Genomic DNA, 25,157 nt, shown 5'->3' with positions numbered 1-25,157 from the left:
AGCCATATCTCACACTATTGTCCATTAAAGGAACACGCCGACTTATTGGGAATTTAGCTTATTCACCGTAACCCCCAGAGTTAGACAAGTCGATACATACCCTTCTCATCTCCGTGCGTGCTGTAATGCTGTCTGACGGCTCCAGCGGCATCAGGCCAGTACAGAACATGCAGGTGACTGGTTCCAGCAATCCTACTGCTCCGAATAAGTGACAAAATAACGCCAACATGTTCCTATTTACATGTTGTGATTTATAGAGTCACAGCGTTTACAAAAAACAACGTAACCTGAGACACAGCCGTCTTCTAACTGTAAACAAACCGGGAACTATATTCTCAGGCGGAAGAATATAGTACTTGGGTGGAGTGATATGCTCGCGGCAAGCCTGTCTGAGAAATCATAACATGTAATGTAGGAACATGCGTTATTTTGTCACAATTTGGAGCAGTAGGCTAGTTGGAACCAGTTACCTGCAGGATCTGTGCTAGGCTAAGCTAATGCTGGAACCGTCAGACAGCGTTACAGCACGCATGGAGATGAGAAGGGTATGTATCGACTTGTCTTACTCTGGGGGTTAGGGTGAATAAGCTAAATTCCCAATAAGTCGGCGTGTTCCTTTAAGGCAAGACTACATCAAAAGCTTCACTCACTTAAAGCTAATTTCATAGTATACCCTTTGACTCTAGAAAAAAAGCAGTTTGATACATTAGGTATGTGAGGCACAATTGCTACATAAATACTGTGATGTAAAAGTTCTAAAGATTGGTCTCAGAGGCCAGATCTACCATGTTAGATCATAAACACTTTTGGTCTTTCTCTTTATTGCATTCATGTCACTTCAGCTTCTCTGTATTCCTCTTGCCTATGGGGTAGCTGTCATCTTCAGCATGTTACCCTCATATGGCTTAACACTTGCATTACCCTTATCCTATCTCATCAGCTCAAGCTAAACGTATATAACATCCTCCACATCTCTTGTGGCCTCCGCCTGGTCGTCTACTTCAGAGCAGTCCAGAGAACGGTCAGTTCTTTCGTCCGGTTTATGCACTGCAATCTGTTCCTCGGAGTCCCCTTCTCTTTCATGTATGCCTTCAGGGAGTTTATAGTTCCTCTTCCTACACAGTAATCCTTTCTTAGCAGGTTTTACCATACCCAAGAACAATGCACTAACTCCCATGCCGACTGCACAGGAGTAGAAGGCTGATCCGTAGTTCTCAGTCACATCCACCAGCACACCTGGGGATAGAGAAGAATGAACAGGAAGCATTAAAAAAGGGGCACTCCAACAAATAACTTGGCATGAGTATAACTCAGCATGTGGAAACAGTTGTAGAATGTCTTCTGATGCTGAGAAAATAAACCTGATGGTGCCAATGTGATCAGGATTATCTACAAAGCTGTAGTAAACGGAAACCATAGCCAGTATTTAGAATACATTTTTCACCACAAGATAACCCTTGCCTCCAAGTGGTGGTCCAGCCAGCCCAGCAAAGCTCTGTATGAACACATAGACACCAGCAGCTGAAGACATCCTCTCTATGCCCACCACATCATCCTCAGCCAGCATGGGGATGTGGGTGCATGCTAGGGTTCCCATGAAGAACCCATACAAAGCACAGCACACAGCCAGGCCGTAGAACTCTGTAACCAAAGTAAATCCAACCAGATCAGCGGTCATTGCAATTACACATGCCAGAAGCACTAGCAGCTTCTTCTTCCTGAACTGCTCCCGGTTCAGCATCCACCCAATGGAGAATCGGCCAAGGATTTCAGCCACAGCCATGGTGGAGAGCATGTAGGTGGCGCGGTCCCGCTCCACACCTCGACTCACACTCAGCTCAATGATGTAGAGTTGAGGGGCGAAGAAACCGAGCGTGGCGAACAGTCCGAACAGAGAATAGAGAATGAAGCTGCACTCTCTGAGGACAGAAAAGTCTAGAAGTTTTGAGTTCTTTGCAGATGGCTTTTCATCGCCTAATTTAATTTCCTCGTCATCTTTCATTGCTTGTTTCTCTGCATTTTCATTCTTTTTCTCCCCGGTTAAAATTTCTATAACCTCTGCCGTACTGTTTTCCACAAATTTCCCTGCTTCTTTGTGCAGTAAAGTCTTCTCCTCTGGGCTGCTGTCGTCTGTGTCCTTTAGAGACTGGACACCAGAGTCTCCTGTGCTCACAGAGCCTCTAGTTAGCTCATTGTCCAGACTGTGGGAGGTATTTTGTGCATATGAGGTATTGTTTATTATAGAGTCTTCTGGATTTGTGCCCTCTACATTCTCTGGTGTACTGAGAGCTTCCAGTTCCTTTGGGGACGATCCGTCAGTCTTTGTCTCAGGGGTCGCTCTGGGTTTGATAATGATTGGCCGAAGCAGAGCACCACAGATGATGATGGTGCTTTGCAAAGCTCCTATCACTGCCATGGTATGTCGCCAGCCAACATGGTCCTTCAATGCAGAAAAGGCTGAATGACAAGAGGAGGTATTTGGTCAGTATTCATCATTTAAAGTGCTCATATTATGCTCATTTTCAGCTTCATAATTGTATTTAGAGGTTATATCAGACTAGGTTTACATGGTTTAATTTTCAAAAAACTACACATTGCTGCAGCTCCTCTTTTCACCCTGTGTGTTGAGCTCTCTGTTTTAGCTACAGAGTGAGGCATCTCACTTCTATTCCATCTTTGTTGTGAGTCGCACATGTGCAGTAGCTAGGTAAGCACTGCCAGCTTGTCAGAAGCAGAGTATGAGAAAAGGGGGTAAGCTTCGCTTCAGAACTCGAAACTCCTGTGGCGCCATTTTGATGCTACAACAATATCACCTCTCGTTCGCATTCCATTGACTGCCATTCATTTTGACGTCACTTTGACAGCAAATAACTTTACATCTGAAGCGTTTAAAGACTTCATTTGTCCATTGTTTATTTTTAAAGAAACATGACAATGTATAAAATGCTCCATTCCCTTGTACCTCACGTTATGGCTCCGTAGCAGACGTTTTTGTAAAAATAGGGTAACGATTAGTTACACGGTAGTGGAATTACCGTATAGTACAGGAGAAGCTTGCAGGCAGTTTCGACTTACATTAGCTGTTTAAGTTTAATTACTAATGTTAACTAGCATTTTAGCAATAATTAGCCTGTGCCTATGTTATCTCCTTACACTCTCCGTCTCTGTAATGATTGAGATTTCTCTTGGCACAGCTACCAGAAGACTTACAACTTTCAGACAGGTTGCTCACGTCACATTTACGTTGTCTCTCTCAGTTGGAGGCTGCGCAGTAACGCTCAGCGCTCACCAGAAAAGTGCTTCTAATATCCTTCACTGGTCTCCGTCCAGAGCAACGGGATCTGTTGGTCCATTCTTATACTGTCTATGGTATGAGGGAGTGCCACGCTAGCAGCTAGGCAAGCATTATAATGTGTGTTACAAAATGACGCACGTTCGTCACGGAAATAAAGGCTGGACTACAATAGAGCTGTTTGGAGCAGTTTGTGAACAGTGTTTTCTGTTGGAGATGGTAAGTCCCTTTGGGGGACTTTGGGCTTTTTCACTTTGTAAACTTATTACATGCACAAAAAAAGATATATAACACAATAAAATAAAGGAAAAAAAGCCAAAAAGCATAATATGAGCACTTTAAACTACATATAATAAGTATGGTGTGTATGTGGCATTAACTCGACTAAACTCCAGTGCCCATTTTCATGTTTGGGAAGAAACATGTTTTTAATAGTTTTTGGAGAACTGCACTGGCCATATTCATTTGTAGGATCAGTTGATTGTTGGTTTTAGTCTTTTCTTGGTAAATGTTAACAATAATAAAAATATATAATATTAATATGTAATTGTTTTTTGTTACACATTTTATTTAGTACTCTTTCATAGAGTTTTTATGTCACTAAATTACAAGTCACCCGGCCTTAAAGAGTTGCAACCTCCATAGACAAATAAAAACACATTAATCACATGGTCTCCAATGTGCATAACACATCAGTGGAAGCTCTTGCACTCACCTGGTGCTAGGGCAAACATGGACAGGGACTCTCCAGTGGAAGCCACAGCTGTGACCAGAGACCGTCGGCGAGAAAAGTACTGGGAAAGGATGGTCACAGTGGGCAGGAAGGTCAGACAGTATCCTAGACCTGCACGGTTCAAAAGATGCAAGTTTTAAAAAGAAAACAAATTCAAAGAATAATAGCAGTATGTGATGTTCAAATAGGGAGACAAGGGAAGAAGAAAGCAAGTCAGTACCTGCAACTAATCCATAGGTGATGTACATTTGATTGATGGAGTTGGTAAAGCTGGTTGCAATGGTCCCAGCGGCAATAAGTAATCCTCCAATCATAACAACCAGTTGGAACCCAAAGCGGTTAGTCATCACAGAGGAGAGAGGACCTGAGGACCCATGGAGACCAACTCACAACTTTGTGGTCATTTCAATAGTCTGTACTTTGCTTTTGCAGAGTAGCACCCACATAACCGTATCAGTTGTACTCACCGTTGAAGGTCATGACAAACACGCAGATGGAAACGATCCAGGAGACCCGACTGTTGGTCTCTCCAAACTCCTCCATCAGGTCCTGCAGAAAGATACCAAATATCTTGATGGTACCATAAGTGAAAACCTCCACCAAGAAGAAGGCCACAGCCACCACCCATCCCCAGCCTCCATCAGGGGCTTCTGGGTACACATTGGGCCCCAAGAAACGTGTACCCTTGACTCCACACAGTGCCATGACCTGTAGAGAGAAATGACAGTTTTAGTGACTGGCATAGTGGGTCAGCAGCTGCACTAAGTAGAATGCGAAACATTGCCATAATCTGAAGTAGAGTGAGACCTCTGCCTGCAGCTCCCCCTCTCCCGTCTTTGTCGCACGGGCGATGCATGCGCAGAACAGCCAAAAGGAACGAATAGAAGTCTAGTTTTCTCTCATACCACTTGAATTGCAATATGCTGAAAGATTATGATGGAATTTTGATGATGGACAAATGAAATGCCTACCACAGCTTTAAAAAAAAAAAGAAACAAAGTAAGTAACGTTAGCTGTGAATCTATTATTAAGTCAATGCAGCGTGCGTGTATTGCAGAGGTGACCAATAAAACGTAAACGCACATTGCACGCGGATTAGCCTACGTTAGCATAGCTGCCTCACTAATACTGACGACTGCCAGTGTAGCTTCGTTATAAACAAAATAGTTTTGTTTAACCTGAAGAACCAAAAAACAAACATATTTTACACAGACATACGGGGGTATTTATAAGCTAATAGGCAACAGTTTTGCGGTAAAAGAACTGTCGAGTTTCAACGTTAGCTAACAACAATAACAAACAACTATCAAAAGTAAACAGCTATGCGCGCCTCCGTCCTGTGCAGCCTGTTGCACAACAGTCAGCTTCAAGTTTTGCCAGTGTCTGCGGCTAAAATATTTTAAGATGCTCCTCGGGGGTTAGGTCAGACCTGCTCTTATAGTCTTCTGTTACAAAAATGTACTGATTTGAAAGCTGCTGGCCCACATGTGAAGTAGTAAATATGATTCCGATGATTATTATAGTCCTATCGCTGTAACCAAAGATGGTAAGGAAAAGCCTGCATTAGTTAATGAAAGTTCAGCACCTCTTTGCACAAGACATGGGTCTAATCAATGATTAATGCAAAATCATGTAATCTACAACACATTAAAATGGCCTTTTGGCCCTGATTCTAGGCAAAGCATTAGGGCGGGTTATGTTAAGTCATATGAGAGCAAAATGTTGCACAACTTTATTTGTCTCTTTCAGCCCTTTTGCTTCAGAGTCTTTACTGTAAGCAGGGTAACACAAACTGTCTTCTTCACTTTTGCTTTTTCGGCACACCTGAATATCTAAACATAGCATCGTCGTGTTGTTTTGTGTTTTTAAAGAATGGACAAAAGAATGATATACAAGCAACTCCTGTTCTACAGTTATAAAATCAAACCTTTTCAAACAAGTTTGCACTCGTTCCCATGTGCAATACTGTTTGGGGCAATAAATCATCACTTCTAAACCTAAATACATGAAACATGTTTTATTCTGCTTAGTTTTTCCCATGTGTCTCAACCTACCTATGTTTGCTATTATAAGTAATTAGTAATTAGTGTAGTAATTAGTAATTAGTGTATGTAGCATACACTTGGTGTGTGTGTTAGTGTATGTAGCATACACTAACACACACACCAACATTGACCTAATATGTATTTGCTTAGTAGTTGGCAGCTCAAAGTTCTGGAAAAAGTTAGTGGACCATATTAGAATATATTATTATGTCAACTATATATCTAAGGTCAAGAATGAACGCTTAACTTAAAACGTGTTAATGTAGACATATTTTTTTAACAAACTTAAAAAAACTTGAATCCATGAACACTTTTTTCTACCTTTGTAATAGGATTTTTCCATTACTCACAACAGTTGACTTTCCTTTAAAAAAAAACTAAGAGTCAGTGGGTCAATTCCCTTTCTCAAGTTACTCATGTATAATCAAATGCAATACCTCAACAAAACTGAAGCTAAGCAACAGCTATGAATATTATGGACATTAGGGTTTACATAATATATAGTTTAAGGCGTGGATGAATACGGCTATGGCAAAAAGTATACAATTTGGATTTACTTAAAAGTCCTTACTGTGTTTCTAATTGCTATACCTCATTCACCTTCTTTTTTTTGTGTATCCAAAAAACATACTTTTTAAAAGTAGTTCCACTAAGACCAAATATATTTTCAAAATGATTATTAAATTCCATTATATAGGCTACATATCAATTTCCTAAAGCTAAATGGCATAAAAGAAACCTTAGGCTACTGGTTTTGCTGAGTGGGTAGACCTGCCTGTCCTGTTACAGGATTATTAAGTTAAATATTAAATTATTAAACACCCACAAGTCATGTTTTGCACACATAGTAAATCATTTGTTTTCAACAGGACAATTTATGATTATCTTTATTTTTTATTTAAGAGTGGTGGGAGGGGGTGTTGATATTACATAGCCTAGTCGCAGATGGTCCGAAACGTGCATGCGGCTGACGCAATAAGTCCGGCTGCGGCTCATGTGACTTTAGTAGCCGCTAGCAAACACTTTGAAAGTGCTTGTGTATGTCGCCTTTTTTAGCCATATAATTAAATTCAAGACGTGCTGAATCTATGTCTTTTCAATTTTTTTTTGTTACCAAAGCAAAGATACTATACATAATAAAATAACTTGTATTTAGTCGGTCTCACCTGTGTGTAGCTTCAGACGGAAGTAGGGTATTCCTTGGCTTGACCGGCTTTTACTATCCCTGCTGTAATCAAAACCCACTGCTGTCGCGCGCAGCCTTCAATGAACTACAGCACTTTCCTACACACTCACGTGCACGTGTCCACAAACACGCTTACAGACATGCTCTGTCTGATACAAGCTCGCATTCATGACCACCCCGTCCCTAACAGGCAGGGAAGGGGCTAGGAAGGGGTTAAAGAAATCTAGTTCGAGCCAGTTCTCCGTCTGCACATTACCCCCAGCCCCCTTCAACTGTGCAGGGCAGAGTTGTTTAGAAAAGGTCTGAGTTCATGGCTGGTGTGTGAGAGATTCGGCCTACTGTCCAAATCAGAAATCAATTCAATTCAAAGGGGCGTATTGGCATGGGAAACAGACTCTTACATTGTCACTGAAGTGTTTAAATGAAAGAAAATTGTACATACATAAGTAAATCAAAGTTCTACTAGAATAAAATGTAAACAAACTTCTGTAACATTGAAACATTGTAGCCAAATATATATATATGAAAATGGGTCAAGTTTAACTAATACATGTAAGGCCTATAAGTAAAGATAAGATAAAAATAAAAAATTTTGGACATCGTTGAAAATATATGAATACAAATAAGTGAGAACTGTTAACACTGCAACATTTTCTGTATCGGGTGTACAATGTGTCTATGTACAGAGATCTGGTCAGTGTAGGAATACACAGATGATTGACGGTCTTCATGGTGGTTTTATTCCATTTGACGTCCTTGTCACAACAGCTCACAAATGTTGCTGTTGTTTGCACATTGCTAGATCTGCATTAATCGATTAGTTGTCAACGATTAAATTAATCGCTAACTATTTTGAATTCAATTAATCGGTTCAAGTAATTTTTTATTTAAAAATTCTTTGATTCCAGCTTGTGTAATGTGATTTTTTTTTCTAGTTTCTTCCCTCCTTTATGAAAGTAAACTGAATATCTTTGAGTTGTGGACAAAACAATGCATTTGAGGACGTCATCTTGGGCTTTGGTAAATACTGATCAACATTTTTCACAGTTTTCTGACATTTAATAGACTAATCGATTAATCGAGAACATAATCAAGAGAATAATCGACAATGAAAATAATCGTTAGTTGCACCTCCGCAGTGCTTTGGAGATAGGTCTGGCAATGTGAGACTAGTTGCAGCCCTACACAAATGCTGTATTTCACCCAGCAGTGTTGTGTGCAGTTGGTGGTGCACAGTCTGTCCTCATTACTATTTAATAATAGCCTTTGCTCAGGTATCCTGCCACTGTGAAATAACCAGCTCCACCACTGTCTGACTGGTGAAATTACAGCAATCTCTGAGTGACCATCTCCTCTATAAATTCTCTTATTGCGCCTGTTAAATACAGACACAGTTTTTGTTTCTCAACCATAAATGCTGATATTATTTCTATATTAAAACTTGAAGAAGTTTGGTAGATGCAAGCTTTGGGCCAAATGTGAGTCCTCATCAGAGACACGTACCACCCTCTGATTTTATCATCTGTGGCAATCTATTTTAGTTAATAGAGTTGTTTTCAAGTATAGATTTTGTATACTTAAATTCTACAGAAATATGTTTTGTGAGGACGATTTCACTGCAGGTCCAAAAATATACTCATAATTTTCTGTATGGTCTAAGCAGAACTAGCAGAAGGGAATATGGTAGTCATTCAGCTACAGAACAGTGTTTCATATTTAGTGACAGTTTCCAAACACCACTCCCTCACTGACTGTCATACATACATTTATCATGCAACTTTAATTTAATTAAGTTTATGTTTGCATTGTGTCCTGCATGTGTTGTATACAATCATGTCCACTGGCTGGTACGCTTTGCCGCTCATAGTTTAAATAACAGTGCATGCCAGCTAAGGTTTAAGTGAAACCTATGTAACCCTTTGCAGATTTTGACCCAATATGGCGGAGGGTTTCACCCTGTTTCTTCTGTCTGGGATGCTGATGTGGGGACTGCTGCTCCACACGGTGTCACAGCATGGAGCCAATGTTTATAAGCCCAGAAAGAAGACCAATTTCATCATCATACTGGCAGACGATATAGGCTGGGGTGACCTGGATGCTAACCAGCCTGAAGAGAAGGCAAACAACACACCTTACCTCAACCTGTTGGCTGAGCAAGGACAAAGGTGGATTTATGAGTGTATACCTTATCTGTTATGTAACACTGAACTCCCTGTCATATCATCAAAGTCTAAAGTTAATCCAATTACCTAACCTTTTTGTTATCATAGATAGTGTCGAGGGCTTGTACTGCACAGGAAACGTTATGTGTATATATATATATATATATATATATATATATCCCTTGAGTATGAATGATTTTCTATACTCTTGCACTCTGTGAAATTCAATTTCAATGTCCTTACTTTTCCCAGATTGACAGACTTCCATTCTCCTGCCTCAACCTGCTCCCCATCCCGTGCGGCCATCCTGACCGGCCGTTATGGCCTGAGAAACGGGGTGACTCATAACTTTGCTGTAGGCTCTGTGGCCGGTCTGCCTCTGTCTGAAGTCACCTTGCCCCAGCTCCTACAGAAGGTGGGATATTACACTGCCATGATCGGCAAATGGCATCTCGGCCACAATGGACCATATGCTCCAACTAACAGAGGTTAGTGGGAGCTTGGCATTTATACCCCAAAACCCCTGGGGACCCAACTAAACACAATAGGCACATATCAGACCGGAAGTGGCGTGTGAATTCTGGTAAAACTAGTTCCTCATTTTCAGCCAAAAGCACTAAAGGAGCCTAAAGTTTGCTCTTGTAAAACACCCCACTTGGCCTAAATTGAAATTCAATAGTGATTCATTTTGGGTATGAAGATTTCTTTCCCTACAGGAATGGACAAATCAAAAATTGAGAGCAATATTAACATAAATTTATAGTAATTAATCAGAATCTGAAATAGCTTTAATGGACAAAGTAAGTGTGAACACATACAAGGCATTTGACTCCAGCTTTTTGTTGCTCTCAAAGTACACAGAAATAGACATACAGCTAAAAACAAGGACAACAAAGGTAAACATAAATATTTTACTACTATGTTCAGATATAAGTTTGTATGTGAAAAAGTAAATATATGTATTTATATATATATATATATATATATATATATATATATATATATATATATATACTCCTTAACCATACACATAGGCTACGTAGATACATACAGACATTTAAATAAGCGGAACCATGTCATATGCATATAGAAACTAGCCTAACCCTTATACATATCATGAATGGACATAATCCTTGCCAAAGAAATCCATTCCTTTGTCAAATACTGTACATACACGGGAAATGTGCCATATTGTTAGTAAGCTAGCTCGCAAGCTAACTAATGGGGAAAGGTACTTTGAAGATTTGAGCCAACGTGTGGGCTGTGTGCAAACGTAGGGTTTAAAGTAAACTACTAATTTATAAGAGAAATGTTTTACAATAGTGAATGAGGGAAGTGGCACGCTACAGCCACAATCAAAAATTGGATAATTCATAGATTCATTCAAGAGTCAGACATAATAAAGAACAGAGAGTATAAGGTTATGATGAAGACACCATATAAATCTACTCAAAAGTTATAGTCCAGCCTTGAAGATGTGCAAAATAGCATCAGTACTGTCTGTAACAGAAGAGTTGCTGAGATGCAAATTCAGTGTAACAGTTCAGCTGTAAACAGTTGAAGGATTATAGGATTATAAAAATGCAAAGATATTTGTTTGTGTATTAGTTTCTGGCACAGTCCAAACATTAATCACCGGTACTTACAGCTGCATTTATAAACATTTGCACCATGTGTATTGTCTCTTGGACAGGTTTTGACTACTACCTAGGTATTCCTTACAGTAATGACATGGGCTGTACTGACTTTCCTGGATATAATTTGCCACAATGCCCTGCCTGTGACTCATCTGGACCTCAAGTGATCAGGTGTGGCTCTGTGCTCCTACTTACAAATATGTCACTTTCGGTCCATAATGACAAGTCTTCAACTGACAAGTGTTCTATCAGACATTCAAATGCATATTTTCCTACAAAGCACCACAGAAACTGTAGACATTTCTTAAATAATGTAAGACTGGGGGCATTGCATTGTTATCAGGGAACTTTGCTCATGACTTACAGAACACAAACAGACTCTGCTACCCAACCTACTTAGCAAGCCCTAGAGCTGTACAGTACATACAGTACGGTAAATAGTGCTGACCAGGCCACACCTTTTTCCCTAAAACTCCCTAACTAATTAAAAGAAACTGTACAGCCTCATTCACACACAAACACACACACATACCATTCATCATGTTATTATGCTCCCATGGTCTAGATTGAAGAGGAGTGTACATGGAGGCTGTTATTCCAAAGTGGGCCTTCCTCTGATTGAAAACAGCAGTATTGTGGAGCAGCCGCTCGACCTGTGGACACTAACAGAGCAATACAAATCCACTGCAACCAGGATTATACGCAATGCAAGGTACAATACAGCTGCATGATAGTGCTTATGTAAATTTTAAGGTTGCACTGCTTCAGTTTCTTCATATGATGTTAAAAAACAGCATGCTAGATGTAGCTGTTAATCATAATTAATCATAATAACAGAACCTGAGTGTTTCTGTTTGAGTTCCCTGTAAATATTCGCTGTGAATGAATGAAAGGGAGTGTAAAATCAGCTTTTATCAAACCTTTGTACGCATCCTGTGTGTTTGAGCCAAACAGGCCTATCTTCTATCGAGAGTAAGCTTCTACTTTTGTTTTCAATACATATTTTACTGACTCAGCAGCCGGTGAAACCTGGTCTGTCAAGTGTGTATTAGTGTGAAAGCTCCGGAGATCGAGAAGATACTGAGGAAGTAAAACGTGTTTGTCAGTAGGGGAACGAAACAGCCACCCAAACACACTACTTTTTTTTTAAAAAGGCCACTGCACTGTTGTCTCCCATGTCCCGTGATAATTGGTGAACCGATCATGATAGGACCAAAACAATTCCACTTTTTTTTTTTTTTGGAGGCTATGATAACTTAAACCCTGCTGTTTGCAGCTGTCTGTGAAAGGCAACATCCCTTCAGGGTGTAGTGTGGGGTCATGTGGACTAGTGCAGCAGTTATCAATCACCCATGTACAGGCTTTCATCCAGTGAAGTCCTTTAAAGTGACGAAGGCTGTGTTCCAGACATGTCAGGAAGTTGGAAAGTTCACATTCCTATGAAGAAAACTGAAATGGCAACACATTCACATCCTATCAGCGCCCCACAGAATAGTTTCCAGCATTATTTAATTTTTTATAGATTGTTTTTTGGGCTTTTCTGCCTTTAATTGATAGGAAAGTTGTAGACAGGAAAGGAGGGAGAGAGAGGGGGAATACATGCAGCAAAGGGCCACAGGTCGGATGTCGAACCCTGGGCCACTGCAGTAAGGACTGAGCCTTGGTACGCGGGGCTCACGCTCTACCAGGTCTGCTACCAGGGCGCCCCGTTTCCAGCATTATTAATCCAACAAACTATACTTGAGTTAAAAAATGAATAAGTAGTTAATAAGTAGTTTAACAGAATTGTAAATGTTATGTTAGAGGTGGCAGTATTGTATGCTAACAAGCCACTGAACATGAGCTAATACTGTACGTGAGATATGGTTATTATTTGTGTCACCTTATTAATTGTCCCTGCAGGGAGCGAGGACAGCCCTATCTACTCTACATAGCGTTGGCTCACATGCATGTTCCCCTGGCCCCTCCGCTCCCCCCAGAAGTATCTGCCGCCGGCCGTCGCCCAGATGACGTGTACACTGCCAGTCTGCGAGAGATGGACAGCCTGGTGGGGGCGGTAAAGAGCGCCTCTGATGACACAGACAAAGACAATACTCTCATCTGGTTCACCGGTTTGTCAGCTGTATGGATTATGTCTGCTCTTCCACACTACCAGTGTGATTTTGTGTTGGGAAGCAACAGATTATAGCACTATGCCCAAGACATATTTCCCCTTTGGGGACAATAAAGTGTTTCTTTTCTATTCTATTGTTATCTTTAAAACAGCCTTGATCACAATCTTATGTGTGTGTTTAGGTGACAACGGCCCTTGGGAACAGAAGTGCCAGTTTGCAGGAAGTGTAGGACCTTTCATGGGAAAGTGGCAGACCAGCAGAGGTATCAGAAATAAACTTACTGAGAAATTGGAAACGACTTCCATGCATGCTTTATGAGGGGGATTGATACTGTACATTTTATTGCTGTGAATCCTCATATTCTAAAGTCACTTTTTGCCTGTGTGTTAGGTGGAGGCTCAGCTAAGCAGACCACCTGGGAGGGAGGTCAAAGGGTGCCAACTGTGGCTTATTGGCCTGGGAGGATCCCTGCAAACACCAGCAGCTCATCCCTGCTCAGGTACTCCCATTTTGCCAATAAGCAGAGATATTTTAATTCCCTCAAATACTGGAGGATGAATCCTACTGGATTTAGTGATTCTGTGGCTTTTCATCTAGCTCCCCCAACAGGTCAACTGTTTAAAATGTTAACGGTCCTCTCCTCTCCTCTTTATGCCCTCTTGCAGTGGTATGGACATCTTTCCAACCCTTCTGTCCCTGGCAGGGGTAACTCCCCCCTCAGACCGACGTTACGATGGCATTGACGCCACAAATATCCTCTTGCACGGTGATCAGACTGGTCATGAGGTACTCACTAGTAGTAGTCAATCTTACTTTGGTTATTGTCAGCGGGGGTGGCGCATTAGGGTCTTGTTGCCGACGTTAATTCTTCTCTTTTTTTCTTGAAGTTTCTGTTCCACCCCAACAGTGGTGCTGCGGGGACGTTTGGTGACCTGCAGACAGTTCGAACAGGGAAACACAAAGCTTTCTACATCACAGGTACGGGGCATATACAGACTATGTGTGTCCAAAACCAGTCACACTACATTACAGTCAGTGTTCATTGTGTTAGGTTGACGTATGTCTGCAGGGCCACCATGGTGGATCGATGGTATGCACAACTATGTCAAGTCTAGTGGCCTGTCTGTATTCTCGGAGCATAACTCAAAGACACTGCATTTTAGCAGCTTCCTTCTCATAGGGCATCATGCAGCATTTAGGTACTTTTTAGGTAATTTTGCCTGTTTTTCTAAACCACACATAATCTCAGGCTCCGTTAATTAGTACCCAAAGGATAACAACTCACCAAAAGAAAATGTACATACCCTACTGGAATATTACGTTGTTTTTGAGTTGAGTGTTATATTTTGTCTAGAAAAATAAAGTGTAACCACTTTAGTGTGTGATGACCTCCTTAAATTTAGTGTTAATACTGAGGCTATTGTGAAAAAGAGGCAACAGAGAATTCACTTACTCAGGACACTGAACTCCTTTTCTGTCAGGCCGCTCATTCTCTGTTGTTTTTATCAATCTTTTATCGAAACCCTTATGACTTTTTATTTTATTTGCTGGTTTCACAGTCTCACAGTGAAAGACAGAAACAGCCTGAACAGTATAGACAAAACCTTCTCTAAAATTATTGGTGTGAAACAAAGAGATTTGAATTCTCTTTGTAATCAACAAATCTTGCGTAAAGCAACGAGCATTTTGTCTTCTTCAGACCATGTTCTTCAGAGGGAATTTTCTCTGTTGCCATCAAGACGTCGTTATATTTGACCTGCTAATTGCCACTCTAACTCTTTTATTCCTTCTGCAATTCGACTATTAAATGGATAGCTCCTCTCTAGGGTGTATACCTATATGTAGGCTTGTGTGCTGTATGTAATTGCCGCTTGTAGGATTAATAAAAATTGATGAATTGAATTGGGCAAGGCATGAAAGTGTAATAAGAAATACACATATGCTTGTTTCTTTGCAGGTGCAGCTGAGGCGTGTGGTGGTGCAACAGGAAGGCAGCAGCTCCACGACCCGCCATTGATATTTGATCTGGAGCGCGACGAGGCTGAGGAAACACCCCTGGAAGTGGAGACACCTGAATACCAGACAGTAGTGGAGAAGATCACCCGCAGGAGGGAGACGTTGTTGTGGGACATTGCCACCGACAAGTCAGTGTCCACAGCAGACTACAGCACAGACTCCTCAGCAGCGCCCTGCTGTGACCCCCAGCAAGCTGTTTGCCGCTGCCACAAGCAGCACTGAGGGGTGGCGAGATCACACACACATAAACACACACACACGATAGGCTGAAAGAGAGCACACAGGTGTAAGCAAACGGATATGGAGATAAATATCTACTTTAGATGTGCTCAGCTGTTATGTGAATATGTTTTTTGGGAGGTCCAATGTCCATGGCTGCTGACCTTTGGCCAGTATTGGGAGGTCAATAATACTGGGAAAACAACATATATCAGACAGTAAAGACAAAGCTACAATTTATGAAATTGTTGCAGTTTAGTTTGTTAGTTAATGTTTGTTGATGTCCAAAACCTAGATTTATTATTCATTATTATTGTGTTGGATATTTGATGAGATTTGATACAGGAACATTAGCAACAAAACTTAAGTTTTTTGTTTTTGTTATTAAAACTACAACACAAGTTGAATTACTTCTCAGCTTTAATGAGTCTCTGGTTGAACAGCTCAATGCAGCATGTGGGTGTCCTAACAGCGCCACCTTTTGGCAAATGAAATGGTATTACCATGTTACTTATTACAACAGTCCTATATATAAATGTTATATATACATTATACACACAGTAAAAATCCTCAATATAATCTATATATTCACGCATGGTAAGTTTATCCGTTGATGTGTAATACTTCAAACATTTTTGCAAAAAGAATATTTAATACATCAAAGTAGAAATGACTGACTTGCATGTTAATGTACTGTATTCAGCATCATGTAGTAAATAGGAAAGATCTTCAAGATATCACTGAGATTAAAGGACCTGTAACTTTGTCACGTACAGCTTCACCATCAAGCTTTTTCACAGTTAGCTGTTGACCGCTCCTCCCACAGAGCCCACTCCTCCACATACATTATCAGGTTACATTTAGGCTCATCTATCGCTACCAGAATTAGTATGACAGCTGCATCTGCAAGTCATATAATACTTACTGCATGTAACATGATTTAAATAGTGTATCCCACTTAAATCCTTTTTCCTTCTTGAGTAAATGACTGCTTCTCGTTACTGAGGTGTGACACATTTAATGCCCATTGATAAGCTCCCAGATTCCAGAGGCCTGATTGACAAAAGAAATGCCTTTATGATAGATTTTCAGATGCTACTTGTAAGTGGCAGAAAACAAGATATGATCTGAAGAGAGTTGACTCATTTTATATTTTATTTATATTATTGTCTGATTGCACTTGGCTTGTTTAGAAGCTGCTAATGTTTCACCTTTCAGGTGACTTTGCTTAAGAGCATTTGTGTAAATCTGGCCCCTGATTACTCTACATCGGCTGCAGTCTCCTCTACTCCCTTATTCAGTCTGCTCACTAATACTAGACAGATCAATCACGTCCATCTGATTGCTACCATGATAATATTGCGCAACAATAATGTCACTGTTTTGTCAGGGTTTCATTACTTTTAGAAAAAAAAAAACACTTTTGTTAATGGCGGGATTCTTAGACTTTCTTTGAAGCTTTCTAACGTGAATGTGTTTTTATGATGAGTGAACCTTCCACTCTTTTTTTTTTTATTCCTTATAAAAAAGTAAGAGGAACGCAGAATACAGAAACACCAGGAAGTAACATTCTGGCATTTGACCCTAGGCCAGCAGGGGTACAGGGGTGCATGATATGGAAAGGTACGGGTGCCACAATGTCTCAACACAGGAATATTTATTGTCCACCTTTCCCTGCTTGTAACAGTCTGATTGTTATGCAGGGATTGGATGTTTCATGAGAGGGGGTTTGGTCAGTTATTCTGGTTGCCAAATGGAGGGAACTCATTCTCGTCATCCAGACAGACCGGGCCCTCGGCAAACTCGTGCTCTGGGAAAACCTCACCCTTCTGGGCTCCACCATCCTCAGAGTAACCTGATGAGAAAAGGGAGGAGGCAGAGGCCATGAGCCGTTTGAGAAGTTTAAGAAACCATTTCTGAGGTCCAATATTATTGCTCATTTTCAGGTTCATACTTGTATTTTGGGTTTCTACTAGAACACGTTAACTTGCTTTCATGTTCAAAAAACACTTTATATTTCGTACTGTGTCTGAATATGCCTGTATTCACCCTCTGTCTGAAACACTTTGTTTTAGCACCTGTCTCTTTAAGACCCCCTCCTAAAAAATCCCAGTCTGCTCTGATTGGTCAGCACTTTTGGATCTTCTGCATCTGCGCTCCCGCTGTCTCTGCACTACCATAGCAGCCGGGGAATGACTGTAACTGCACTTTCTAACTATATATAGTTGTGACATCACAACTAGAGTGCGGATCGAGCCGAGCCCGGCCCGCGTCCGACAGAGCAGTAACCGAACCCGACCCGAGCCCAACAGGCATTAAGATATTTATGTCCGAGCCCGACCCAAGCCCGACACAGTTAATATCTCGTTTTTATTTCTCATACTAATGACACATGTACGTTTGTTTGTGTGGAAAGCCCACTTTTATTAAGCAACTGTAGGAAGGCATTCGGAAATGTCAACAGATAAGGCAATAAGCACACATTAATAAGTTGTTTCATTTAAAATGTCCAATGTGTTAACCTTTCCTGATTGCTTAGTTTCCAACCGTGGTCAGAAGACCAGGGGAGACTCGTTCCCTCCATGGCCAACGTTATAAAATGAACATCGTCGGGGTTAAAATCCTGTTTCTGGTGAGCAAATTAATGAACTTGGCTTTCAGTCTGGGGTTTATTTTGGACACCGCACACACTGTGTACAAAACTTAAACTTATTCCACCAACTCTGCTCCGGTTGCATACAACACGTCTGCTTCCTCTTTCTCTATCGCTGTTCTGCCACTGTACGGTATTCGGTTAAGAATTTTGGAAAGGTTTTCCATCAGTTTATGATTAGCAATACTGTACCCATAAGAGTGGTGGAGGAGGGTGGGGTTGAAGGGAGAGCCACAGTGGCAGCGTATGATTGGCTCGCTTGTTGTTGAGCAACATCCTCTGGATTCTCCTCTTCCTTCTGTTCTACCTGCTCCTCGCTGGAGTCAAACAACCTGCCAGACAGAGCAATATCATTTACAGATAAAAGAAGCAGAAACCAATGCCACATTTTAAAGTTGCAATCTGCAAGATTTTGATGTAAAAAAAAAAAAAAAAAGTTATGGCATATTGTTAACATGCAGACATGTATGCATGGTGCAGCCCACTTAGACATACACACCTGTGTTTTTGGACTAAGGCGCACTCTCCTCCATCCTGTGGATCCACATTATAAATGTAGAGACACCCGTCTGAGGACGCCACCAGCAGGCGAGGGAGCTTCTGAATCCTGACAAACAAAACGCACACAAGATGTGATACATATAAATACACCTTGTGAAAAAACATCCCTCTCTTGTCTAGCTCTGCCTTACGTGGCCAGGGCGCAGATGTTCTTCAGGCCGAACATGTTGAGTCGCACTGTGGCGAAGGCTCTGTCCTGATGCATCATGTCGGACACCTGGGTTGGCAAGTAGGTGCTGGCTGCTGTGAACATTTTGCCCACATACGCTGACCATGTGGGAGACTCCTCATCTTGACTGGTCGGAAACAACATGAGTCATGCGTTTTAACATTAATAAATCGTTACTGGAGACATTCTGATTTTTCTTTTGTAAAACTGGATTTTACATAGGAATCCACTTGGTTGATTTTCATAGGGACAGTACTGGATTGCTTTACATCAGAAATACAGCAGAGGGTGCTGGTCATTCCATGCTATGTCCTTTTCTGAACCAGGCAAGGTTCATGGGAAGAAGACTTCTAATACAGAGAAATCACTTGTTATTTGAAGTCGCTTTTGAAAAAAAACATGCAAAATTAATGTAAAGAGGAAAGCATCTTATCAAAGATTAAAACAAACAGTCAGCAAATAACAGGGTTTATTTTGATCTGCATAAAAGCAATACTTCATCAGCTTTATCGGCACATTGTGTCTAAGATGGTTAGTCAAGTAAGTAATTAGCTGATCCACAGAAAACTAAATATTTTAAACAAGCAGAAACTAATTGTGTTCGTGCCTACCTTGGGCTGTGCTGCTCCAGTTTAAAGATATGGACTGTCTCAGTGTTGCTGGAGGCACACAGGAACTGGGCGTCCGCACTGAAGGACAACGAACTGATACTAACATATCTGAGACACACACACACACACACACACAGAAAAGGACAACAAAGTTATGATTAAATATCAATTTTTATTTACAAGGGATGCATTACTCAACACATGATATAAACTGTGTGTGTGTGTGTGTGTGTGTGTGGCCATTACAGTGTCTTGTAGTCTAATGTTTCCACCACTCAGCTACTCACATTTCTGTAGTCTTAATCACTGATACTGGGGCATTGACACAACCAACTACCAAACTACCATTGGCTACTGAGCAGCAGGAGATGTCCAACTCACCTTAACAGCAACTGTTGAATAATAGGACAGTCATTTAAACTGCTGACCTTCCTGTCACGAGCCCTTTGTTTAATCTCTGGCTCCCAACCACCATGAATCATCTTGTCTATCTTGTCCGCAGATTGCTTGTTAATACTTTCTGATATAGATATGACAATAGAAAATATTGAGCGCTAACCTTTTCATCCCTCTGCGAAATTCAAACAGTCTCTGTCCTTCAGGAACGCTGAAGACTCTGATAACGGTGCCCTGCAGAGGAGAAAGAGGTCAGACAGGCTGGTGGACGATTAAAAACAGAAGGAGGGATGAACAAAAAAGGAATCCTCACTTTCTCTGAAGCGCTGGCCAGTTTGGTGCCAGAGGCATTGAAGGTGAGGGCCGCCAGGGGACTGTCGTGGGCTTGGATCAGCGTCAGAGTGCTCTAAAGGGGCAAATAGGTTTGTAATGACATTGGCACCAACACTTGTTACCGTGGGGTTTTCAAGAGATGTGACAACAGCTGCAATTATTTCCCTTTGTTGTGTTAGAGTTTAATGTGGCCTCACCAGGTTGTTGGCATCGTAGACAGTGATCTCTCCGATGGTTGCACTGCCAGGGTACGCCAGGTAGGAGTTACTGTGGTTGACGGAGAGAGCGCAAAGACCTGCAAGGGAGTACAGAGGATGGTTTAGGCAGTTTCCTTTCTTCTTTTCCTCCCCTGTTTTTCTTTTCCTGTCTTTATTCTTCAACACACCTGTTAGACCAATATTTGCCAGTTGCTTTACAATGGCGCTTATCTGTCTGGGTCTATTATTTGTTTAGTATAGTGCAGAAAACTGCCAAATCTAACAGGATATGCATATAAACACCATGCATGGTTTGAGTACTTTTTCATTTTGAGTATCTATTTTATGTTACAAGACTATTGGTACTGTGCACTGTGGAAAGTAGCTTGAAAGCAACCCTATGTGCGTTCTGAAAGAAGAAATAACACATTAATTATTCTATACAGCCTTACTTGGTCTGGTATGACCAGTAGCTTCTGGTGGCTAATGTTAGCAAACTTGTTCTACAGCTGGCATTACTGACTCAGTTTGCTTTATGACTCCTCTTTGCCTGTGCTACTTTCACACTGTGTGATAGCATTTCCTGTAAATGATTTGTGGTAATAGTTGCCTCTATTCAGCAAAAGTTACATATCACATTTAAAGTGAAGTAATTAACAAGATTTTGGTCAAAGTCAATAGGAATCAATGTACAGACTTTTGATATGGTCTACATATAGATGTCTGTATCACAGTTTGAGTATACCCGTTGGGTTGATGGGTGTGTTGAGCAGGGTTTTGAGTAGTTTCATGTCTTTGATATTGTGGATGTAGACCGACTCCTCCAGGCACACCACCAGCCGCTGAGGTAACAGTGACAGACGGAGACATATCACCATAATATAATATATATATGATTGCACAAAGCAGAAGCAACAACTTTAAAGGATTAAAGGTACAGAGGATCTATTTCCTGTCTCACCTGTCTGTTGAGCCTGACGGAGAGGATGTTGTTGGAGTAGCTGTAGTTACAAATCTCTGTACCTTTCTTAAAGTGGTAGACGTTCATTCGCCGTGGCATGGACAGACTGACCACCACCACCAAGCTGCTGGAGAACAGTCGCTCCACTATATACACATCTGGACACTCTACTGGTAGAGGGACGAGAGAAAGACTTTGAATAACTTTACTCAGAGAAGCAATGTTGGCTCATATCACCGGTGCAGAGAAAGCAAATGCAATATCTTTTGTTGTCAATTCCTATACAATTCCTAAAAAATATATTTTATATATATATATATATATATATATATATATATATATATATATATATAATGCTACTGAAGTGGAGATTTCCGGCTCAGAGTAAAATAAAATGCCTCATATCCTATAAGCAAGTGTACAATAATCTCAAAATTGACCAGTGTATGAAATATAAAATGTGCTGTTGCCTGTAGTGTCTTGCCTTAAGAGTCAGTCATCAGACAAATAGAACATTATTGAGTTCAAACTTCCTTAAACTGACTCCAAACCTCTTTTGTTGTTGCTATTGAAGATAAGAAAATTAAACGTTCCTTTGTTTGCATATGCAGAAGACTTCTGACTTCAGCAGTAATTTCACTTTAGGGAGGGGATGCTGCTGTGTCACAATGTACTTACTGTATGTGCTATTTGCATATGCAGTACATTTGCTGCAGGGGAGCTGTTATGTGACAGTACATACTCCCTGTCATTTTAACTCTTTAACTTCTGCAGAGAATAAAGTACAGTGTCCATCTTACCTCCCTCGTGGATGCAGTCCAGTTTGTCCACAGCAGTGACTGAGAAGAGCTGATAGCCGGTCTTGGTGCCCACTGACAGAGAACTACAATAAAACACAAACCATTTTACCAGCCACATCTTTCAATTGTTATAAGGAAAACACCTTAATAACACTGTAATTACAGGTTTCAATTCCATTTTACACATTAAAATTCCATATTAAATCTGATGTTTTGCTGTCACACAGATAGCACACACAATAACATTTGTTGTCAACATTTTCATACACAAAGTGTATTATTGTCAAAGTGAAATAATCCTAGAAAACCTTGTTTTACTTGTTTGGTATTACTAACAGATTATTGAATAGAGTGGTTAAAATGAATAGCTTTCTATTGAAAAGAATAGGATTATCAATGCACACGCACATGTGCAATCTCTGTAGGACTCCATAACATGTAATGGCTGCTATGACTGTTAGTTTCCATCAAGGAAATAGTGCAGGATCAGTGTGATCGTTATATACTCGTATAAGATGAGAGGACTTCTTTACAGGACATGATTTCTTCCAGACTATCTTATCTTGTTTAGACAACACAGCCATAACGCAGCTTCCAGTGAAATACGCTAATTCCCCCCAAGGAAGCTTGCCTTATCTTATGGCTGAAGTTGAAGAAGAAGAAAAAACATGATGACAAAGCAATAAGAAGACCAGGTTGACGGTTAGGTAGGCCACCTGGTTAGTTTTACAACCATAGCCAAAGGAGGTGTTTACAGTAGGCTATGTAAGGGGACACACCGTTCAGCTGGACTTGTTTGTTATGGTTAGTAATCCCTAAACAGGGGACAGTGGACACCTACAGCACAGGTGTGAGTGGTCAAAAGTATTGGGCGGTCACAGTAAATGACAATTTTGCAAAGTTGCTTTAAATAATATTGCTATAACCCAAATTTCACATTTGCTCTCACAGTTAAATGTTAATTGTTAGAATCTAACATGTTGTTTTAACTGGTGTTGTGAATCAAGGAGGCTGTAAGATGGAAACTTGCATAAGACGCTATAGAATAGGTCTATGTTTAACCAATTGTCAATAAAACAAAAGTTTGGTTACTAAGTGTCTAGTTTAATATGCAACGGGCCTTGGAAATTAACACAGTGGCCTACTTCACTTTCAGCTGCTAAGGACTAATCTAGAAGTTTGAATGAGGCGTACAGAAGCTTGTAGATTCATTTTGGACGCACACACACACACAACTTATTGTTGGCGCTCTTAGTGACAGAAAATAAACCAGAGTATGTAAATCAGAGAGTAAATAATTATGCAACAGTCAGGTGCATCAAGGAGATTGAGTTCATGCTGAGTGGGCCCAGCCCGTAGGTCGCTTACGTGGTGTCCTGGTTAAACGAGGCACAGATAAAGGCTCGGTCCACTCCGGGACCGTCCGGTGCGTCCTGGGACTCCTGGGACTCCATCGGAGCCGCCAAATACCCTCTCCTCTCGTTGGCCGAGGTCGGAGGCCTTGGGCTCTGGTCGATCCACGCCGGAACCCGCTTTCCCTCCTCTGCCCCCGACTCCAAGCGCCACGCTCACACTCTTCAGGGAGAGCGGAATGTCCGGGCAGTTTGGCTCAGATGCAACACATCACGCAACGAGTAAACTATCCCGAATCTGAACAGGATGGAAGAGGAAGGGTAACACCTCCCCAGTGAGCCGTTGCACTTGAGCCAGTCGATCACTATTGTTATTATGTTATTAACTTCCAATAGTCACACAGCAAAACAAAAACAGCTGATGGGTGGATGCGTCACCCTAAGGTGCATGGCGATTGGCTGGCGGCAACATGCTCTTTCCGGCGTTTCCATTGGTCGAGCTGTTTAAAGCCTCAATTTGATTGAACAACACAGCTGCCAATCGACCAAGAGCCGCCTATTTCCAGGCGAAATGGTTGATAGGCCAATTATACTTTCAGTCTTTCTTACTAAGAATTGTTTTGATGATTTCATTTTTACTGCCCGTCCATGCAGCGACACACGGCGAAACATCATCGAGATGTGCAACTGTTAAACAAAGCTATTTTTGTCTTATTTGACCTTTTAGATTATGTTTGTTTTAGTTTATATTTACGTAGATTTACTTATTTTTTAATTTAATGTAAACATAATATTATTTTAATAAATAATAATAATAACGTATACTTTATTCATTCCACAAGGGGAAATTACATTATGTTTTCACTCTGTTGTTATTACACACATTAGTTATTACACACATTACATACAGGCCTGAATTACACACACATGCTCAGTAGGCTACCTATACATGCACTAATGGAGAGAATTCAGAGTGAGGGGGCTGCCTATGGAAAGGTGCCCCGAGTAGTTTGGGAGTTCGGTGCCTTGCTCAAAAGCACCTTGGCAGTGCCCAGGAGGTGAACTCACACTTTTCCAGCTACCAGTCCACCACCATACTTTGGTGCGTATGTTACATTAACCCAAATGTAGATGTTAAATATTGAAACATTCCCTAAATTGTAATATAGCCTATTTATTAGGCTACAGACAATAAATATACTTGGGACAACTTGTATGATATGGTCACTAGTGGACATTTACTGTGCTTAAGTTAATTTTGTGAGGTAGCCTACTCTATGTACTTACTCCAAGTATTTCCATATTATGTTACTTTATACCTGTACACCCCTACATATATATAGAGATATATTATACGTTTTATTCCGTTACATTTATCTAGCAGCTTTAGTTACTTTTTACTCTGCGTTACATTACATGTCATGTCATCTAGCTGATGCTTTTATCCAAAGCAACTTACAATTGCTACATATGTCAGAGGCCACACGCCTCTTAACTAGGGGTTAAGTGTCTTGCTCAGGGACACATTGGTTGATGTATCGCAGTGGGAATTGAACCCAGATCTCCCCACCACAGGCACGTGACATATCCACTGCGCCATCACCACTCATCTGCATATGCAGATTTTACACATAACATATGATGCTTTATTATAGATTAAACTACCCAGCAGTATATACATCAATTGAAATATTTGCATTTCAACCAAAAGAATAAAATA

At 40.8% G+C, this 25,157-nt stretch overlaps 3 protein-coding genes across 6 annotated transcripts; 1 reads left to right on the top strand and 2 right to left on the bottom strand.

Moving 5' to 3' along the window:
* Window positions 1-591: 591 nt before the first annotated feature.
* LOC114547764 (monocarboxylate transporter 7) lies at window positions 592-7,528 on the bottom strand. 3 transcript variants are annotated; one of them, XM_028567138.1, is made up of 6 exons: window positions 7,237-7,528; window positions 4,493-4,733; window positions 4,246-4,389; window positions 4,008-4,136; window positions 1,462-2,457; window positions 592-1,236 (listed from the first exon to the last, which is right to left on the bottom strand). In XM_028567138.1, the coding sequence occupies exons 2-6, from the start codon at window positions 4,728-4,730 to the stop codon at window positions 947-949; spliced, it is 1,797 nt and encodes a 598-aa protein (XP_028422939.1). In that variant the 5' UTR covers window positions 4,731-4,733; window positions 7,237-7,528; the 3' UTR covers window positions 592-946. The 3 variants fall into 3 exon arrangements, with proteins under 3 accessions (XP_028422939.1, XP_028422940.1, XP_028422941.1); XM_028567139.1 differs by lacking the exon at window positions 7,237-7,528 and adding an exon at window positions 4,833-5,529; XM_028567140.1 differs by having other exon boundaries at window positions 1,121-1,236; window positions 1,436-2,457.
* arsg (arylsulfatase G) lies at window positions 4,862-16,177 on the top strand. Its single transcript, XM_028567141.1, has 11 exons — window positions 4,862-5,024; window positions 9,182-9,421; window positions 9,671-9,906; window positions 11,112-11,226; window positions 11,621-11,767; window positions 12,958-13,166; window positions 13,351-13,431; window positions 13,560-13,668; window positions 13,835-13,955; window positions 14,057-14,147; window positions 15,127-16,177. Exons 2-11 carry the CDS (start codon window positions 9,195-9,197, stop codon window positions 15,405-15,407), a joined length of 1,617 nt encoding a protein of 538 aa, XP_028422942.1. The 5' UTR covers window positions 4,862-5,024; window positions 9,182-9,194; the 3' UTR covers window positions 15,408-16,177.
* Window positions 15,812-23,865, bottom strand: LOC114547766 (WD repeat domain phosphoinositide-interacting protein 1). Of its 2 annotated transcripts, none has more exons than XM_028567143.1 (12): window positions 23,454-23,865; window positions 22,086-22,168; window positions 21,286-21,455; window positions 21,070-21,166; window positions 20,325-20,422; window positions 20,108-20,200; window positions 19,958-20,028; window positions 19,399-19,506; window positions 18,750-18,914; window positions 18,557-18,664; window positions 18,250-18,389; window positions 15,812-17,259 (listed from the first exon to the last, which is right to left on the bottom strand). In XM_028567143.1, exons 1-12 carry the CDS (start codon window positions 23,537-23,539, stop codon window positions 17,138-17,140), a joined length of 1,341 nt encoding a protein of 446 aa, XP_028422944.1. In that variant the 5' UTR covers window positions 23,540-23,865; the 3' UTR covers window positions 15,812-17,137. The 2 variants fall into 2 exon arrangements, with proteins under 2 accessions (XP_028422944.1, XP_028422945.1); XM_028567144.1 differs by having other exon boundaries at window positions 21,286-21,452.
* Between the last annotated feature and the right edge of the window lie 1,292 nt (window positions 23,866-25,157).

The sequence above is a fragment of the Perca flavescens genome, chromosome 21 (genome assembly GCF_004354835.1).
Source record: "Perca flavescens isolate YP-PL-M2 chromosome 21, PFLA_1.0, whole genome shotgun sequence".
NCBI classification, from domain to species: domain Eukaryota; kingdom Metazoa; phylum Chordata; class Actinopteri; order Perciformes; family Percidae; genus Perca; species Perca flavescens.
Note: the sequence above shows the minus strand (reverse complement) of the source record. Positions and strands in the feature narration are given on the sequence as shown.

Coding starts and splice junctions, on each gene's coding strand:
- LOC114547766 (XM_028567143.1), bottom strand. CDS start 23,539: ATGGAGTCCCAGGAGTCCCAGGACGCACCGGACGGTCCCGGAGTGGAC. Junction 21,167..21,285: donor CCGTCAGGCTCAACAGACAG/GTGAGACAGGAA, acceptor CTGTTACCTCAG/CGGCTGGTGGTGTGCCTGGA. Junction 20,201..20,324: donor TCTACGATGCCAACAACCTG/GTGAGGCCACAT, acceptor TTGCCCCTTTAG/AGCACTCTGACGCTGATCCA.
- arsg (XM_028567141.1), top strand. CDS start 9,195: ATGGCGGAGGGTTTCACCCTGTTTCTTCTGTCTGGGATGCTGATGTGG. Junction 13,432..13,559: donor AAAGTGGCAGACCAGCAGAG/GTATCAGAAATA, acceptor CCTGTGTGTTAG/GTGGAGGCTCAGCTAAGCAG. Junction 14,148..15,126: donor CAAAGCTTTCTACATCACAG/GTACGGGGCATA, acceptor GTTTCTTTGCAG/GTGCAGCTGAGGCGTGTGGT.
- LOC114547764 (XM_028567138.1), bottom strand. CDS start 4,730: ATGGCACTGTGTGGAGTCAAGGGTACACGTTTCTTGGGGCCCAATGTG. Junction 4,137..4,245: donor CACCTATGGATTAGTTGCAG/GTACTGACTTGC, acceptor TGAACCGTGCAG/GTCTAGGATACTGTCTGACC. Junction 2,458..4,007: donor CATGTTTGCCCTAGCACCAG/GTGAGTGCAAGA, acceptor CTTGTCATTCAG/CCTTTTCTGCATTGAAGGAC.